The sequence below is a fragment of the Canis lupus genome, chromosome 26 (assembly GCF_011100685.1).
Source record: "Canis lupus familiaris isolate Mischka breed German Shepherd chromosome 26, alternate assembly UU_Cfam_GSD_1.0, whole genome shotgun sequence".
Classification (NCBI taxonomy): domain Eukaryota; kingdom Metazoa; phylum Chordata; class Mammalia; order Carnivora; family Canidae; genus Canis; species Canis lupus.
The window spans coordinates 16,984,694-17,005,132 of NC_049247.1; the positions used below are offsets into that span (position 1 = coordinate 16,984,694).

General features: G+C 37.1%; 2 protein-coding genes across 4 annotated transcripts in view; both read right to left on the reverse strand.

Annotated features, from left to right (window-relative positions):
- SPPL3 (signal peptide peptidase like 3) overlaps positions 1 to 20,439 on the reverse strand; it is a 139,987-nt gene that overhangs the window by 19,677 nt on the left and 99,871 nt on the right. For 2 of the 3 annotated variants that reach the window (XM_038575335.1, XM_038575337.1), the window contains one exon: positions 3,794 to 3,882. In XM_038575335.1, the coding sequence (XP_038431263.1) occupies positions 3,794 to 3,882 (89 nt within the window). Of the gene's footprint in view, positions 1 to 3,793; positions 3,883 to 10,515; positions 10,777 to 20,439 lie in introns of those variants that run through there. The other variant, XM_038575336.1, reaches the window with a different exon arrangement.
- Positions 8,597 to 9,228, reverse strand: LOC119866177 (thymosin beta-4-like). Its single transcript, XM_038575339.1, has one exon. It carries the CDS (start codon positions 9,079 to 9,081, stop codon positions 8,950 to 8,952), a length of 132 nt encoding a protein of 43 aa, XP_038431267.1. The 5' UTR covers positions 9,082 to 9,228; the 3' UTR covers positions 8,597 to 8,949.

Here is a 20,439-nt window from a genome sequence, read left to right on the forward strand (position 1 = left end):
ACAGGAAGCTTGGTAAAGGACTTCAAGGTGTCAGATAATGGGGGTAAGGAAGGGAGTTGTCCTTTTTTAACCTACTTAATACTGATTAAATAAAGACTGGTGTACCAGGAGGAAAAGTCTCTATGCAAGTTTCTTGGGGCAGATGTAGGCATGAGACTGGATTTAGAATAAGGTTAGGGAAAATCAGAGAGGACCTGGAGGACATTCCCTCTTTCCCACTTTCTTTCTAGCCCTTTTCATTGTAAAACATAACACGCATATAGCAAAGTTCATAAAACAAAAATGTAGAGTTCAATCATCACATGGCTAATACCATCCAGTCAGGAAACAGAAGCTTGCCAAGCCCACAAGTCATTCTTGTGACCCTCTCAGTCCCTAGTCTTTTCCACAAAGGGAACTACTATCCTGGCTTTTATGATACTTTCTTCTTTGCTTGCTCTATTTTATCTTCTTTGCTCTATTTTATAGGTTTTCTACCCAAGTGCACATCATAAAATACTAATATTTATTTTGCCTATTTTTTGAGCTTATTACATACACTGAATTAAGTAGCACATATTTTTTGTGTGTCTGGGTTCTTTTGTTCAACATTGTGAGCAACATTCACACTGTTTAGGTAACCATATGTCACTCATTTTTGTGTATATTTCACAAATTCCTTGATTCTTATTTATTTTGTGAGTAAGCAACTGCAAGCTTTATTTTTTAATTTTTTAAAAAATTTTGCAGGGTGCTGGGGTGGCTCAGTTGGTTAAGCATCTGCCTTTGGTTCAAGTCATGATCTTAGGGCCCTGGGATCAAGCCTCACCATCAGCAGGGAGTCTGCTTCTCCCTCTTCCTCGGCTTGTGTGCCTATGTATGCGCATACATTCCCTCTCAAAAAAAATCTTTAAAAAATTTTTTAAAAAAAATTTTGCAACCTTTAAGAGCAACCTCTACCTATCTACACTTTCTTCTATAGTCAATTCGTAACACTCTTCCCAAAATCTGAACACTAAATTCATACCTTCCTTTCCTGAGAGCTTCTCCCTAATTCTTCTACATCGTTAACATTCAGGTCTTCAAGCTCTTTAGCACTTACACAATCTCTTGTGTTTCTCTGTTCATCTTTCTGGTTATTATTTCCTTAATTTTGAAAAATATACCCTGTTGTCCATGCTGTCCCTTCAATATGGAATGGTGTTGTGCTCTATGATCAAGTACTGGCCTTCCACGCTGCAACAGCCATTTCTTTCATTGTGTTTTTCCTGATTATGTGGAAGTGGACTGCATTCTCTCCTAATCTGTGTCTATCCTTTCTGGTATTCATGGCCCAGATGAGGCACTGAGAAAATATTTCTGTGAAGATAATTCAGCACAACATGGGAGGCAGATTTAGGAAAACCACCATTTAAATAAGCATCTAGGGGCGCCTGGGTGACTCAGTGGTTGAGCTTTTGACTTCTGCTCAGGGAGTGATCCTAGGATCCTGGGATCAAGTCCCTCATTCGGCTCCCCTCGGGGAGCGTGCTTCTCCCTCTGCCTATGTCTTCTGCCTCTCTCTGTGTGTCTCTCATGAATAAATAAATAAAATCTTAAAAAAAAAAACAAAAACATCTACTACTCCTTAGATGTTAGTGGTAAGAAATGAAAATTGATGTCACCAGGTAACTTCCGTCCACTGTGTGGAATGATCTAACCATTTATTTGAAGATAAAATCGTACTCAGACACATTTTGTCTATTTCTTTTAGATTTCTGTGATTCAATGTACAATGGATTTATAATATGGTTTAAATACATCATCTGCATATATGCTATGTAACACAGGACTTGTAAAAGAGTTTCAATTGTATAAAATGATTTGGCTTAAAAAGTTGATAGAAGATAAGTGCTATGTAATCATTTAACCTGAAGATCGGGTATTGACACTGGGTTTTACCTGGTTCCTCACAAGTTACTGGTATGGTATTTATCCTCATACAAGGATCTGTGTTGTAAGTTTAAGGAAAAACTCATATTTAAATGATTCTACTTACTGTATTTGTAATGCCTACTTTACACTCCTGTGAACAACAAACACATTTAATTCGGTGAAAATTAGGCAAGTAGAATTTGGCTGATGGGGACTGAAAGTAATCTCTTTTTGATTTAACTTCTAAAATTCTCCCATCAGTATTCTGACTTTATATTGGATCCTCAGTATTTCCTCTCTGGTAGGTGGTGACTTGACACTTCCTATAAGTCATGCTCATTCTCTCCTCAGTGCCTAATATCATATGCTCTTACCACCCAGAATGACTTCTCCAGCAATACGAGAGTTCACGGTTTAACTCACCTTCTCTGGGACAGAAGTCCCTTATTAAATTGGCCCATGAAGGCTCACCCTGAACTGCCTCTCTCTTTATTCTCTTTGTACATGGATGATGACAAATGAATTAATCTCTAGTGCTTACTCTGACCTATGGATAGCAGATGCTTTTTCAGAAGGACTCTGAGGCTATGTTAAAGGTCTGTGAGAAAAAGTTCCTGTTCCAGGGACAGGAAGTGGTATTTGGTATCTCTGTCTTAGGACTTTATTAACCCCTTACAAAGTGTTTTGGCCACACTGCCTAGTAACAGCTTGGGTACCAGCTCTCATGCTTTTGCAGCTTTCAAAATATCGAAAAGATTATCTAAAAAATATATATCTAATAAATTGCATGGCAGGAACCTAGTATCATGCTCTTGATTATCAAATCAAGTCTCCTTATTTATAATTCAATTCCCTTTATAATAAGCATCATCAATTTTCTATAACTATAACTGAAGCACAATTTACATATCGCAAAATTCACCCATCTTTTTTTTTTTTTATTTATTTTTATTTTTTTTTAATTCACCCATCTTAAGTGTCCCACACTTGCCAGGCAACTAAAACTCCACTGTATGTCTCTCCATATTTGCCGTTTTGGAAATTTCATATAAGTGGACTCATACAATATGTAGTCTTTCCTGTCTGGCTTCTTAACATTATGTTTTGAGGTTCATACATGTTGTAGCATGTACATGTATCAGTACTTCATTCTCTTTATTTATTTTTTTAATTTATTTTTTTTTCATTCTCTTTAATGCTGAATAGTATTCCGTTGTATGGATATGCCATATTTTGTTTATCCATCAACTAATTTATTGATTTCTTTCTTTTTTTTTAATTTATTGATTTCTGAGTTGTGTTTCTACTTTTTGGCCATTATAAGCAATGTTGTGAAACATTTGCCATTTAGCACACTTCTATTTCTTATAAAGCAAGTACTCTTATAAAATCTTTAATATCAGAAGAGGTTGTCATAATAGTTTTACAAGTACTTCATGTAACTCTCTTCAAGAGTCCCTGAATGGGGACGCCTGGGTGGCTCAGCTGTTGAGCACCTGCCTGTGGCCCAGGGCATGTTCCTGGAGTCCCAGGATCAAGTCCCATATCACATGGAGCCTGCTTCTCTCTCTGCCTATGTCTCTGCCTCTCATGAATAAATAAATAAAATCTTAAAAAAAAAAAAAGTCCCTGAATGAATTTGTGATCAATGATTATTACAAAATAATCAACATCAAAGAATTTAAATGAAGTCATAAGCAGGCAGACACCTGCAGTACACAAGAAATCAGTGGTTTAGATTCAGAACATTAAGAATTTTTACAAATTATACCATATAGATTAGATTTTATTATTATAACCAAGCATAAATCCTTAAACCCAGTAAATTAACTGGGGTTATAGAAAGAATCTAATTAAGACCACTACATGTATGAAGGTTAATTGACATAAAATGTCTTACTATTATTGGTGCTGTTGCCATTGAAAGACCCAGAAGAACTGCTATTGTCTTTTTCCTTATCTTGATTTTCAAAGTCCATATTAAGGGACCTGTGGAAAAAATTGTATAGGCAAGTTTAATTCTGCTTAAGAAAGAAGTATGTTTGAAAAGTCAGTAATGAGACAATATTTTAACATGCTAAGGCATTACAAAAGATTGGAAAGGCTCTTTAAACAGTTCTTGTTGCCACATTTTGAAAAACAATCTACATTCCTTCTAATATGTCAGTTCAAGAGTTCTCCTGACTGCAGATAAAAGCATTCCATTGTGGCTGAATCTAACAACCATATCTCTGTGCACATCCTTAATTACTTCCATATGATAAATACCTAGAAAGAGAAGTGTTGGGTCACAAGGCAAGCACAATTTTTGAGACTTTAACATACTACATAACTGCTTTCAACAAAGTTATACCAATTTACTCTCTCATAGCAGTGTATGAGAGCATTTTTTCTCTATACCTTATCAGGTTTCATTTAACATATTCTTGAGTTTCTGCTATATATAGGGCTGTTCTACATAGTGGAGATTACAACAAATAGTGCATAAAACAGGCTTTCATGGATTGTACATTCAAAGAGGGCGGATACCAACAATAGACAAGTAAGTTAAATGTATATTAATGGTTACAGCTAATGAGAAAATGTAGGAAATGAAAAGACTAAGTTTGAAATTTTAAATAGGGTGGGTTGGAATAGCCACACTGGCATGATTTCTAAGTCAAGACCTGAAGGAAGTAGTCCATTGTCCATCTGAGGAACTAACAATCCCATCTCTTTTCTAATTTTGCTTCTTTAACTACTAAACAATTTTGTGTACATTGAGTTCTCATTTCTTTCTTTTTTTGTTAACTAACTGTTCAAGTTCTTAGCTCATCTTCAACTATGTTAAAGTGTTTGTGTCCCAAAGAACTTCCTGCAATGATGGAAACATTCTGTATCTGCACTGGGTAGAGATTAGCCACATGAGCATTTAATATGTGAGAGTATAATGAGGAACTGAATTCTACATTTAATTTTAATTAATTTGAATAATTTGAATAAACTATAAAATTCTTAGATGAAACACAGGAATAAATCTTCACAATCTTGGATTTGAAAGTGGATTCTTATATGTGATGCCAAAAACACAAGCCAAAAAAACGATAAATTGGACTTCAACATAAAAACCTCGTGCTTCAAAGGACATAATCAAAAAGCCCCAACTCATAGGATGAGAGAAAAATATCTATTATATATGTCTGATAAGGGCCTTGCATTAAGAACATAAAACAACTCCTACAATTCAATAATAAAAAGACAACTCTATTAAACAATAAGCAAAGGATCTGAATAAATACTTCTCCAAAGAAGATATGCAAATGAAAGATATGCAAAAGACCAATAAGTACACAAAAAGATGTTTCACATCATTAGTCATCAGGAAAATACAAATCCAAACAGAATGAGATAAGCACCTTCTTCATATTCATGAGGATGGCTGTAACTAGAAAATCAGATAATAATCAAGGACATTGCTGGAGGGAATGTAAAGTGGTGCAAACACTTTGGAAAACAGTCTGACAGTCTTAAATTCCTTTAATAAATATAGGGCTATTCAGGCTATTGATTTCTTCTTTAGTGAGCTTTACCAGATCGTGTCTTTCAGATTGTGTCTTTCAAAGAATTGGTCCATTTCATCTAAGTCACCAAATTTACTGGTATAAAGTTGTTGATAGGGGTCGTTTATTATCCTTTTAGTATCTGTAAGCTCTAGTAATATCACCTCTCTCATTCCTGATACTGGTTTTATGTCTTCTCTTTTTTCTGATTAGTCTGGCCAGAGGTTTACTACTTTTACTGGTCTTTAAAAATCAGCTTTTAGTTTCACTCATTTTTCTCTACCCCTAGAGAAAATATTTCACTTATTTTGGCTTTGATCATTCTTCTTACCTTTTGCCTGTTTATTAAATTGGATTTAATTTGCTCTCCTCCCAGGTTGTTTATTAAGGTTAAAGTTTAGATTGTTGATACCTTTTTTCTTCTATTCCAACCTAGGCATTTAGAGAAGTTAATTCCCCCCAAGCATTGCTTTTGTTGCATCTCATAAATTGAGTGTTTTCACTTTCTTTTAATTCAAAGTGCTTTATTTTCCTACTTGACTTCTTTTTGGATGTATGGTAGTGTTATTTTTGTTTCCACATATCTGGGAATCTTCTGCATCTCTTTCTGTTATTGATTTCTAATTTGATTCAATTGTGATCTGTTAGGGACTGAATGTGTCTGCTACCCTCCCCCCCAACCTCCCCCAAAAGTTCATTGGTTGAAGCCCTACTCCCAGTATGATGGTATTTGGTGACTGGGTCTTTGGGATGGACCCAAAACCCAACCTTGCTGGTACCCTGACCTTGGATTTCCAGCCTCCTGAACTGTGAAAAAATAAATTTCTATTATTTAAGACATCCAAAATGTGCTATTTTGTTACTGTATCCCCAGCTAACCAACAGAGATCATACTTTTTATGCCTTATATACACTTATTGAGACTTGTTTTATATCCCCAAATACACTCTATCTTGGTAAATATTCCATGTGCACTTGAGAAGAATGCATATTCTCCTGTTGAATGACGTGTTCTATGAATGTCAATCAGGTCAAGTCGGTTGAGAATATTATTCAACCCACTATATCTTATAGTTTTTTTTTTTTTTTTAAGATTTCATTATCTACTCATGAGAGACACAGAGAGATGCAGAGATACAGGCAGAGGAAGAAGCAGGCTCCATGCAAGGAGCCTGATGCGGGACTCGATCCCGGGACCCTAGGATCATGCCCTGGGCCGAAGGCAGGCGCTAAACTGCTGAGCCACCCAGGTGTCCCCAACCCACTATATCTTTACTGATTATCTGACAATTTGTTTTATCAAGTACTAAGAGAAGGGTTAGAAATCTTCAGCTATATTTGTGAATTTGTTTTATTTCTTTTTTGTTTTGTTTTGTTTTATTTCTCCTTGAAGTCTGTATCAGTTTTTGCCCCATGTATTTTGAAGATCTGAGATGCATAAACATTTAGGATTATTATGTCTTGTTGATTAATCGACCCCTTTATCATTATGAAATAACCTTGTGTAATAATGTTCCTTGCTCTGAAAGCTGCTTTGTCTAGTATTAATATAGTTACTCCAGCTTTCTTTTGATGAATATAGTATAATATAATCTTTTCCCAATCTTTTAAATCTTTTTCTGGCTTTGTGTCTATAATGTGCTCCTTGTAAGTTGCATGTAATTGGATCTTGCTTTTTAATTCAATCTGACAATTGCTGCCTTTTGATTGCAGTGTTTAGACCAATTTCATTCAATTGTTATGATCAGGTCTGAGACTATCATATTGCTATTTGTCCTATCTTTGTTGTTCCCCTTTACCTGACTTCTTGTGGACTAACAGAATTGCTTTTTTTAAAGGTTAATTTATTAATTTTAGAGAGAAAGAGAACACAATCGGGAGGAGGGGATGGGGGAGAAGGTGGGAAATCCTCAAGCAGACTCTGCTGAGCACGGAGCCTGACACAGGGCTCAATCCCATGACCTTGAAATCATGACCTGAGCTGAAATCAAGAGTCAGCCACTTAACTGACTGAGCCATCCAGGTGCCCTAGGATTAATATTTTTAATGATTCTCTTTTATCTCTTTTGTTGTCTTATTATCTGTAACTCATTCTTTTATTTTAGTGGTCATTGTAGCTTTTATATTAATCATCTTTAATGTTTACATTAAATTACCAATACAGTATAACTTAAAGTTACATTATATAGTACTTCATGTATAGTATAAACACCTGACAACAGTTTACATTTATTGCTCTGTACCTCTATACTATTACCATGCATTCTGCTTTTACATGTTATGCTATAAACTCCACAATATGCTGTTATTTTTGTATACATGGTCAATTATATTCTAAAATTTTTTAAATAATAAGAAAATAATCCTTTTATACTTAGCAATATTGTTACTTTCCTGGTGATCTTTATTTCTTTGTGTAGATCCAGATTTCTAGCTGGTACCATTTTTAATCTGCTTGAAGTACTTCCTTTCACATTTCTTATAGGGCAAAATGGTTTTGTGTATCTAAAAACATCTTAATTTGCCTTCATTTTTGAAAGATTTTTTGCCAAAAGAATTTGTCAACACAGAATTTTATGTTGATGGTTTTTTCCTTTCTGTACTTTAAAGCGCTTGTTCCACTGTCTTCTCACTTATATTATTTTTGATGAGAAATCTGGTGTTTATCCTTATTCTTTGTTCCTATATAACATGTTCTTCTGCCCACCCACAGCCTGGCTCCTTTTTGGATTTTCTCTTTTATGACTGGTTTTGAGTGACTTGGTTATTGATGTGCCTCAGAGTAGTTTTCTTCATGTTTTATGTGCTATGGGTTTAAAGTTTCTTAAATCTGTGGGTTACAGTTTTCTTCAATTTTGGAAAAATTTTGGCCTACTAATTCAAGAATTTTTCTTTCCTTCTCTTTCTTCTCTCTTGCAGAGATTCTGATTGCCCATATTATTAGCCCACGGGGGTTGTTCTTTGATATTCACAGGTCAAAGACACTCTATTAAAAACTTTTTATTCCTCTCTTTCCTCTATTTCATTTTGGATTATTTTCTGTCACTGTGCTTTCAAAGTTCATTAGTCTTTTCTTCTATAATATCTAATTGCTGTTAACCCCAACCAGTGTACTTTTTTCAAGTTTTGAAACTTTTTATTTACATATTAAAAAGACACTCCATTCCAATAATTAATATCATTTAACAACAACAAAAAAATAACACTCTGATTAAGCAGCATTTTACAGCACCTTAGAACAGCTTGGATTTTACTCTAGATTTCATTGTTGTCCTACCCAACTTCTTCACCAGCATGCAAGTTCTCTTCCTTTCCTGCCAGCCAGACAGGCAGATGGGAGGATACGTATGTGGCCTTTGTTGTCAGTAGTCCTCAATACTTTGATGTAAAAGGAGCAGCAGTCATTTAAACTTATTCCAAACTCTCCGCTTCTTATAAAGTTAAATAGCTAAAGGCAGTAAAATTAAACACACAATGCTTGGGGAATGTATAGTGCATACTGGCAGTATATACTTCATTACGTTTTGTCTGCTTGCTTCCTATGTTCAGTTGTTTCTTTTGAAGGCAGATTTTTCTCTTGCGTTTCTATCTTCTTCAATTTTGACTTACTAAATTTCTCAATTTCAGCCATATCAGGTTTGTTAGACATGGTTACGGAGGAAGCAGAGTGAGATGCATGAGGAAGCAGTATCGGGTCTGAGCAGAGACTGCCACTGAGTGCCCATTCAGTGTATGTTTGTTTTTGTTTTCACTTCCAGAGGCTTGATTTTGGCTATTTTGGAATATCTTCCATGTATTTACCTAACTTTTTGTACAGTTGGAATTTATAATATCAGTTTTGATGTACTTCTCTGTTAATTCCAACATATGTGTCAGTCCTGGATTGGTTCTGGTTATTTTCCTCGTCATTGGTCATGTTTTCCTTTTTTGCTGCCTGTCACCTCTGCATGTATGCGAGATATTGTGAGTTTTACTTTGTTTCTATATTTTTATATTCCCATTGGTTGTCTGACATTTTAAAATTCCTATAAATCATCTTGAGCTTTGTTTTGGAATATTGTTAGTTACTTAGGTGTAGTATTTGTTCAGGTATTGCTTTTACAATTTATTAGGCAGTGCTGAATTTAGGGTACTCTCTACCAACTGAGGCAAGACCTTTCTGAGTACTCTACCCAATGCCATGTGAACCACAAGGCTTTCCAATTTGGCTGATAGGAGCAGGTACTCTTCTTCTAATCCGTTCACATTATTCTTTCCTTAGCTTTATGTAATTTCCTCACATGCATGCACTGATCAATACTCTGATGAATGCTCAAGGGATATACCTGCAGATCTCGGGTTTTTTGTTTTTGTCTTTTATACTCTGTCCTATTAACTCTAGCACCTCAGACTTCCTGGGCTCTCAGCTCCGTCTCCTTGAGGCAGGGGATGTTTCTCCCTGCACCATGACCTAGAAATTGTCTTTAACATTTTCCCTTTTTCTTAAATTTATTTTTTATTTTAAAAAGATTTTATTTATTTATTCATGAGAGACACACACAGAGAAAGAGAGAGAGAGAGAGGCAGAGACACAGGCAGAGGGAGAAGCAGACTCCATGCAGGGAGCCTGATGTGGGACTCGATCCCAGGACTCCAGGATCACGCCCTGGGCAGACGCTAAACCGCTGAGTCACCCAGGGATCCCCTTAAATTTATTTTTGACTAATAAAAATTGTACAAATTTACGGTATACAACATGATGTTTTGATATATGTATATACTGTGAAATGCTTACCACAATAAAACTAATTAGCATATCCATTGCCTCCCATAATTATCCTTTTTTCTCATGGTCAGAACACCTGATATCTACTCTCTAAACAAATTTTAAGTACACAAATACATTAACTATACACACACAATGTACATTAACTTATACCTCGGAGTTTGTACCCTTTGATCAATCTCCCCAACCCTCCAGCCTTTGGTACTACCATTCTACTCTCTGTTATTATCAATTCAATTTTTGAGGAGTGGTGATTGGAGGCAGAGAGTACTACCTTAAGAAAGCTAGAAAAAGTTTATCATCTCTCAGGATTACTACCTTTGTTGTCTGATGAACAGTGTTCCTGAAATCATTATTTCAGGTGGGATGGTAAGTCCAGTTCCTGTTACTCCATCTCAATTGGAAGTAGAAGTGCTTCTAGGTAGTTCTTTTAAATATTCAGGTCCCAACTGAGCAGATTTTGAAGTGAAGGAGAGGCCTCCTTTCATTTCTTATTCATGCTGTTTATAAGTCCTTGGGGGTACTGGAACATTGTAGAATTTTAGCCCTTTCTTCAGGAAAGCAAAGGATGCTATCCTGGAGAGGTCAGAATTTTTCCTGGAAAGGACTCAACCAAACTATGAAGCTCAGGTCCTACTGATAATGCTCTTTACTTCATAATTTCCTACCTTTATGACTCAAAATCTGCTAGCCCCAATAAATTTAACCCTCTACTGTAATGGCTTGACTCTAGGTGCTGGAGAAGCCTCAATTGGTTATGTCTTCAGTTAGAATTGGTGACCTGCTTAGAAAAGCCTATGGAGTATTGACTGGTTAGGTACCCTTCACCCTGGTCCCCTATGAACTTGGCTAATTAGTTGTTTAACAAACTGTTGCACTGGAAGGGCAACCCTAATGGTTGACAAATTCTTCAGTAAGACCAAAGGATGGGTATTTATACAAATGTGGTAGACGCATGCCCGTTAAAACATGGCTAACATTCCTCTTCTGAATGGTCAGGATTCTGATATGTTGGCCTCCCTGGGAGTTTATAATTAAGAGAGAGAGAGAGAGAGAGAAAAAAAAAACCCTGTATTTTAGAACATCCAACTTCTCATATCTAATAGTGGGGACTTCTATTTCTCCAGTAATCAGAGGAAGACACTTTAACAGAGATTAGAATGTATACTAGTTATTCTCACACTCAGTCCTAGTCATTGCTTTAGTGACTGGCTTCTGGGACAAATTCTACTCTGTCAACTTTGAATAGTTCCACAACAAACTAGATACAACATTTTGCAAATATTTCTCTTGCTAAGACATCTGTCCTAGTTTTCAGTATATGGTTTATAACATTTCTATGGTTTTTAAACTTTAATTCACATTTCTTGTGGAAGAGCTAATCATTTGTGGAAAATTAAACTCTAAGACTTGTGATTTAATTCATGAGAACCTATTTGGAGCCATGGGGATATGAAGACCACTTCTTCCCTGTGGGCATGTTTTGGAAAAGACCTGTATTAATTTAAATCACATTTTTCAAGTTCACTTACAAATGGAGCAACAACAACAACAAACATTTGTTATGCTTACTCTGCTTCTCAGAATCTTGGAGATAGCATGGTACATTTACAGAAATTATTAACCCACATCTCAACCATTGGGGCTGGTTATTTACACACTGTTAGCTTTTCCTATACTTTCTGCAGGCATTATATTGATGTCTGGACTGCAAAGTTCCGGTCAGCTCTGCTTTGACCCGAGGCACAACTGTTACAGAGCCTTTGTCTCTTTAACACTCTTTAACAGAGTGTTAAACTGGGTAAATGAAACTGGTTGCTGAGAGTACTGTCAGATAGACTTACAGGTGATATCTAACTCCAGTTCAATATATTAACTAAGGACTATTTAAAGCTCTATCCTGGCTGTTTTAAGCCAAGGATTCATCATCTTTTCAAATACCAGTAGATTGTGATTAACTTAAAGCCAGTTTTAGCTGTAATGTTTTTCTTAGAACCTAGTTTGATAAGAACTGTTGCAGGAACATGAAAGCTTTAGATAGGCTAATGAGGTACTGAGTGGGGTGGAGTGGAGAGAGTAAGCAAGCATGTTATATAATTTGAAGCTAACTTTGAATTTCTTACTGTCTCAAATAAGCTTAAAATCAAGCACTGCCTGATTATCAGAACATAGGTCACTACTACACAAAACAGAAATCTGGTTAAATGAGGTTGTGGGGCCCCACATGTTTACTCAAACAGGAAAATTCTTTACAAAACAAGATCAATGGACAACCCAGGTTTAGCAGATTCCAGGCCACTGCTACTGAGGTCCAGTAACAGTTATCCACTCTGCACAAATAACAGCTAACTTAAGCTGTTTAAATAATGTCTTTGCTGAAGACTCTGTCTCCTGAGCAGAATTATGGGCCTTTATCCCGCCTGCCTTGGTAATCTTATATTAACTCTACAGAAATTGCTTGGCTGGACTTAGAAGAGTTTGTTCCACCTTCATGAAAGACACTTTCACCTCCCCCTCCCCCTCCCATCACAATCTCATCATTATTACTATACAATAACACACATCAATTCATCATAATGTTATTACTAGACATTCCAGCCAAATTTTATCTTGGCTATTTCCTTAACAGCAAGTCTGGGTTACTGAAATCAATGTTTAAACACACTCATAAAAAGACTTTAGCTGTGGCTATTTCATCACAGACAACCACCTACCATCGTGGGAAAAGCCATCTAAATTACAGCATATTATTTGCTATTTTTAGTTGCCTTGTCATCAACTATGACTGAAGAGGAAATAGTTATGGGTCAAGCTGTAGGAGGCATACAAATTTCTAATTATAAATGCTTGAGAAGAACATGAAGAATCTACTACTGGGCAGCCCGGGTGGCTCAGCGGTTTAGTGCTGCCTTCAGCCTGGGCTGTGATCCTGGAGACCTGGGATCTAGTCCCACATCGGGCTCCCTGTGGGGAGCCTGCTTCTCCCTCTGCCTGTGTCTCTGCCTCTCTCTCTCATGCTGTGTCTCTCATGAATAAATAAATAAATAAATAAATAAATAATATATATATAAAAGAATTTACTACTAAGAATCCAGGTAAGAGATGGTTTTCTGACTAAGCAACTGAAAACTTCCTAAGGGTTAAAATAATGGTAATAGTTAACCTTTATTGGGCTTATCCTGTCAGGCATTATGCTAGCTGCTTTACAGGCAAGACTTCTTTTTATTCACAGAATGACTATAATTAGAATGTTGACTGTATTTGAGACAGAGCATTTAAAGAGGTAATTAAATTAAAATGGAGTAGATAGGGTGGGCCCTAATCCAATTTGACTGGTATCTTTATAAGAGGAGGTAATTAGGACAGAGACAGATAGCCACCCCAGGCACATGCATACATGTGAGAAGTCCATGTGAAGGGTACCATCTATATGTGAAGACAGCAATCTATAAGCTATTTCAGCATGAAACCAACTATCTTTTGTTTAACCATTGATCTTGGAGTTCTGGCCTCCCAAAATAAATTCCTGTTTTTTAAGTTAGCCAGACTATGTTACTTTGTTATGGCAGTTATAGCAAACTAATATGAAGATGCTCTATTATTATCCCCATACGGTTAGGAAATGAAGGTTCTCACTATAAACCCTGCCTTGGTTATAACAGCTCCCCTTCCAAAACAAACTACTATTTTTTTTGAAAAAAGGAATATATCTACTATGAAAAAACTCAAACAGTAAGAAAAGATACGAAATAACAGACTTCCATAATCCCTATCTCCAGAGATAAATGCATTTGGTATACAACTGCCTTTTTCAAAAAATGAGGATTAATATATTATTTCACAAATTAATTTTTCATTGAGTAATATGCCAATGACACCTTTTTATATCAATACATACTATTTCTTATTAAAAAAATAACTATACAGCATTTCTCCTTGAGTTAACTTAATCTGGTAACATTTTTGGATGAATTGCACATATCTCATCTTATTACAGAGAAATATTAAGATAAGCAACCTTTTATAAGTAGATGGCATTTTAAAAAAATATTTTATTTATGAGAGACACACAGAGAGAGGCAGAGACATAGGCAGAGGGAGAAGCAGGCTCCCCGTGGGGAGTCTGATGCAGAACTCGATCCCAGGACCCCAGGATCATGACCTGAGCTAAAGGCAGATGCTCAATCACTTAGCCATCCAGGTGTCCCATGATGGTATGGCTTATCTTGAGCTGCGTAGGGTTCAACTGACAACTGAGTCTGCCAGTTAATTATAGTGTCAGAACAACAACTGATCAACATTCTTCAAATTTAAATTAGTAAGTGAAAATCCTAAATGTGCTTTTTTTGGGTCATTCTGATGTGCATTTCATAAGTAATATATCAGACATTATATGAGGAAATGGTTTAACATTCTCTGAGTGCTTCAATAGTATTTTATTTTGGCTGAGGTGGAAATCTGGTTATATTTGCCCTAAATTTTTTTACACTAAAACTGATTTCAGCTGCAAGGAACAGAACTTTAGGAAATCAATTACTCATGTCTTTATGTACTGGACTAGATTAAAAATGATTTTCTGAGGAAAATCCTAGGTCTGTGGGAATTTCTACTACTTGCCCAGAACAAGGGGAAATATGCACTTATCATTAGGCCTTTTTAAATTCCTTAGTTCTGATGAAAATACAAATGTGCTCTGAGCACTATAAGACAAAGAGTTCTGTATTCAGCTGGCAACAGCGTACATGTCTGGATTGTTGCCAACATTTATCAAGAGATCAATATTCAGGAATAATCACTTGAAGAATGAACAATCCATATACTTCTCTAGATATTCCAAAATATAATGTTAGACCAGAATAAGGTAGCAATCTGGACCACAACTTTCTGCTGCTGGCAGTGTACCTCTAATTTTGGCCAAATTACTTTTGCTGAAATGTATTTTCACGAGATGTTCTTCAACATCTGATTTTGAAGGGGGTCTTCAGGATAAAGGTCTGTATGATCTTAAGACCAGGAACAGTTGTAAGTGATCTGAACAGCTGGCTTTTTTATTTCTTTTTTTCTTCTGAAAGTTGGCGGCTAGAAAGCTTATTGTGTGATTTGTGGACCATCAGTAGTAAAGGTGTTGGCCAATATGGTTTGCATTTTTAGAATTACTTTTGGCTGTCTCCACCCATACTTTTTCTTTTCTTTGGCCCCATTTTAATTTACCTCATCTTATCACAAGTTGGAAAACTTTAGCAAATGGCCTGAAATCCTTTTGAACAGGGCAGAGCAAAAATAAAGCATTTCAGGAAGCAAAATGGAGCTGAGGACATTTTTACTAAGTTACACTTTTTCACTCATTTGAATTCTGATAATGGAGTGCACTAGGAGAACTGGAGAAGAAAGGTAAATTGGAATTTTTAATCTTAATTTATCTTAGTATTTTAAGAATACCATGTTTTTGATCATCCTAATATTAGAAGCAGATGCAATGAAGAGGGGAACTGAAGATGGTTGAACTGGATCTAAGCTAAATATTTATAAGTAGAACACTTTTTAAAAATTTTATTTATTTATTCATGAGAAAGAGAGAGAGAGGCAGAGCCATAGGCAGACGGAGAAGCAGGCTCCTCACAGGGAGCCCAATGAGGGATCTGATCCCTAGACCTCAGGATCAGGTCCTGAGCCAAAGGCAGAGGCTCAACTGTTGAACCACCCTAAATGAAACATTTTAGGGTCATCCGGGTGGCTCAGCGGTTGAGCGCCGCCTTCAGCCCAGGGTGTGATCCTGGAGACCGGGGATTGACCCACGTCGGGCTCCCTGCGTGGAGCCTGCTTCTCCCTCTGCCTGTGTCTCTGCCTCTCTCATGAAGAAATAAACAAAATGTTAAAAAATAAAATGTTTCATTTATTATTTTTTAAAATAGCTTTGTTTTTTTTTTTAAGATTTTATTTATTCATGAGAGAGACAGAGAGAGAGAGGCAGAGACAGAGGCAGAGGGAGAAGCAGGCTCCACGTAGGGAGTCCGACCCGGCACTCGACCCAGGGTCTCTAGGATCACGCCCTGGGCTGAAGGTGGCGCTAAACCGCTGAGCCACCCGGAGTGCCCTAAATGGAACATTTTAAAAAGAGTTGATGAAACGGTTAAATATTATCAAGGAACCTGTCCATATATATTACAATGTACATAACCATGCCCTATATTTGGTTCCTGTATATGCTGTTTTCTGAAGGTAGGACAGGTTATGAGATGGCAGCAAGAACAGCTCAAAGGATAACATGTTGCATGCCACACCACTGTGTGATCAACACGCATCATGATGCATCATGACACTGTGGACCAGCATGGAACTTGTTTCTACTCGACTAGTCTGACTTTACAATGATACAGCTTTAGTGTGAAGGGCAACACAATCATAGAAAGTGCATTTCTTATTCTCTCTGCAGTCTCATTAACTTGATGACATTGTCTTCCTAGAGTAGGATGGGGTATAAGCAAACAAATTGCCTTTGCCATTGAAGAAAACACAGGAAAGCACCTATCTTAAAAAAGATAGTAGTTACCCTACAGTTATAGAAGTTCCATTCTTCCTTCATATACCAACTTTATATAGGGATTATAGATAAATATATATTAAATAATTATCGGGCCACCTGGGTGGCTCAGCGGTTGGGCGTCTGCCTTTGGCTCAGGGTGTGATCCCGGATTCCTGGGATCAGGATCAGGTCCTGCATGGGGCTACCTACATGGAGCCTGCTTCTCCTCCCTCTGCCTGTGTCTCTGCCTCTCTTTCTATATCTCTCATGAAGAAATAAATAAAATATTTTTAAAAAGTTATCTTTCTATTTAGAGAGAGAGGATATAAAATAAATCTTCCTTTTGATTTTCTTTTAGATCTATTTCAAACCTGTTATACGTTTGTTTGTCTATGATTCCTGACAGGAAAGAACTCAAGTATCTTGCCAGTAATGAGCTGCAGTTGGAAGTTTGTTCTCTCTCTGCCCCTTTTTTAAAGATTTTATTTGAGAGAGAGAATGAACAAGAGAGCACACATGCACAAGCAGGAAGTAAGGGGCAGAGGGAAGGGGAGAAGCAGACTCTCCCGCTGAGCAGAGAGCCTGACTCAAGGCTCAACCCCAGGACCTTGGAATCAAGACCTGAGCCCGAGAGGTAGACCCTTAACCAACTGAGCCACCCAGGTGCCCCTTTCTCTCACTGTTAATGCTCTTCTATAGTTTGTCAAACTCTTCAGGGACATACTTATTAGATGAGTGAGTATACTGTTTTTTTTCTGAGCAATGGAAAGACTAAGGGAGACAGGTGTCAATTTAAGTAATATAGGAAATCCAGCAAAGCTCAGCCAAGGGATGGCAAACATAAGGGTTCCTAAATTGAGAATTTGTTTTGACTTTTATTTTTATTTATTTTTTTTAAAAGATTTTATTTATTTATTCATGAGAAACAGAGAGAGAGAGAGAGAGAGAGAGAGAGAGAGAGAGCGAGCGCAGAGACACAGGCAGAGGGAGAAGCAGGATCCCTGCAAGGAGCCCGATGTGGGACTTGATCCTGGATCCCGGGATCACACCCTGAGCCAAAGGCTCAACTGCTGAGCCACCCAGGTGTCCCTTGTTTTGGCTTTTAGAATCTAGTTTTACACAGCATAGTTATTCTTTATTCTTTCTTAACATGAAAGACTGGTGGGAAATAACCAGCACAATTCACAAATCTTTAATCCTGTATTTTATTATATTCTCCATGTCTTCACAGCTTCAAATAAATAAAATGTGATAATTAAATAAGCAAATAATATATTCTTATGGTCTCAGAGGAGATATGAACATACTTGGTTGGGTAGCTGGCAGGCAGGCAACACAAACAGTTCTACTCAAATTCAAGAAACGTTTTATTGTGTATGTTCTTTATGCAGGGTAGCATAAAAATGAATCATGGAAGCAAATGGAGAAAATTTAAGTAGTAGGTAGTGGTAAACCATCAAGGACAGCACAAGATTAAACATTGGAGGGGAATTTTTTTTCTTTTTAGCAAAAGGGAATAACTCTGAGAACTTTAGGAGAGTTTCAAATAGATCTGTAAAAGGTAAACAACATATCAATGAATGAGCCCTGAAAATGCTACTAGCAATTAAGAACTAATGACCTATGGGCAGCCCTGGTGGCGCAGCGGTTTGGCGCTGCCTGCAGCCAGGGGCGTGATCCTGGAGACCCTGGATCGAGTCCCACATCGGGCTCCCCGCGTGGAGCCTGCTTCTCCCTCTGCCTGTGTCTCTGCCTCTCTCTCTCTCTGTGTCTCTATGAATAAAAAAAAAAAAAAGAACTAATGACCTAGAAAGCCAGGAACAGGGGCATCTGGGTGGCTCAGTGGTTGAATATCTGCCTTTGGCTCAGGTAGTGATCCTGGGGTCCTAGGATCGAGTCCCACATCAGGCTCAGGGAGTCTGCTTCTCCCTCTACCTATGTGTCTGCCTCTCTGTGTCTCTCATGAAGAAAGAAAATCTTAAAAAAAAAAAAAAAAGGTCAGGAAAGAGTCTGTTCAAAGTGTATCATGCAGGCCACTTGAATAGGCTTGGGTATTGGGCCCTATCCTAACTAAACCTAGAGAACCAATCTTTTCCAGGTGAGTTTTATGCACAATAAAAGGCCTGAAGACCACTGCTGAAGAAAAGAAATTCCAAGAACAGGTTTATAAGAACCAAGAACAGGTTTATAAGAAAGCTTCTCATTCCCTCTGACTTCACTACCAGATCAATTTATTTGGTTCAGATTTGAAATTTTGTTATTGTTCTCAACAGCCAGCAGTAGTAAAGTACTTGAATCCCAGCTCCATCACTTATTACACTTGACTACTTAACATTTCTGGGCCCAGTTCCATCACTCGTAAAATGAGAAAAACAACATCTATCTTGTCAAATTAATATAAGGATTCAATGAGACTTTATGTAAAGCACTTAGCACCATACCTGTCACATAAATGCTCAGTAAAATATTAGCTGTTTTCTTCATCTTTGACACGTTTTAAAATTCAATGTCACAGTAATAGCCAACAAAAATCATACATCTTCACCCAACCCTCTTACAGTAATAGAAATCAACTCACAACAATTAAAAAGCATCTGAACTGTTAAAAAACCCAAATTGTAGGAATCAGACAGCATGTAGACTGGAAAGCATCATTCAGAACCCACAGGAAACCCAACTGGCTATGCCTCAATGAAGAACACTGTATTTTCATCAAGGAATCTATGTCCAAATAAGAGTCCAGTTCTTCATCCAGCTATCCCACATTTAGGTGAAAGCAAGAATTAAGGAAATTAGTTTGCTACTAGTTTTACTTCACTACTTCAATTTTCACTTCTTTTATCACAAAGATACATTTCTGAGGGGCACCTTGGGTGGCTCAGTAGTTGAGCATCTGCCTTTGGCTCAGGTCGTGATCCCAGGGTCCTAGGATGGAGTCCTGCGTCAGGTTCCCCTCAGGGAGCCTGCTTCTCCCTTCTGCCTATGTCTCTGCCTTTCTCTTTCTAGGTCTCTCATGAGTAAATAAAATCTTTAAAAAACAAAAACAAAAACAAAACCCAAAGAGATATTTCTGAGAAGAGGCATAAATAAAAACCCCTATATGATCTTAGGTCGATGAGTAAAAAGAATCCATCAGGTTGAACTACATAAAACTGCCAATATTTGAAATGTAACAAGCAGTAAATGCAGGATTGCTTGTTTACTAAATACTGAGAAAGAAAAAGATGTGAAACTTTGTTGTAAAAATATATTTGCTTAAGCACTACTAAAATATACTTACAACTCTCTCTGGAAAGCTTAGAGAGAGAGAGAGTGCGTAACAAGTCAGAATAAATGACACTACTATCATAAATCATAGTAATACTCATAATCAAGTAACAATTTACCAGACAGGGGTCTACAAAGGTTAAGTTTCTTGTCCCAAATTAAACAGCAGGGAGAGAAAGAGAACCAATAGCAGTCTCTTGACAAACTGTATCTGCTTTGTATATCATGTTTCCATGAAAAGTCTGCTTCTTTATGGAGCTTTCCATCTCAGAAATGGCATCATCACTGGATTCAGTTGTTTAGGCCATAAACCTTGGATTCTTCCTTGACTCCTCTCTCTCACACACACTATCCATTTTATCAGCAATCTTGTCCTAAATCCACTGACATTTCACTCCACCATTAGCATAATTAAAGCTATCATCATTTCTTGCGTGTAGGAGAACACTCTC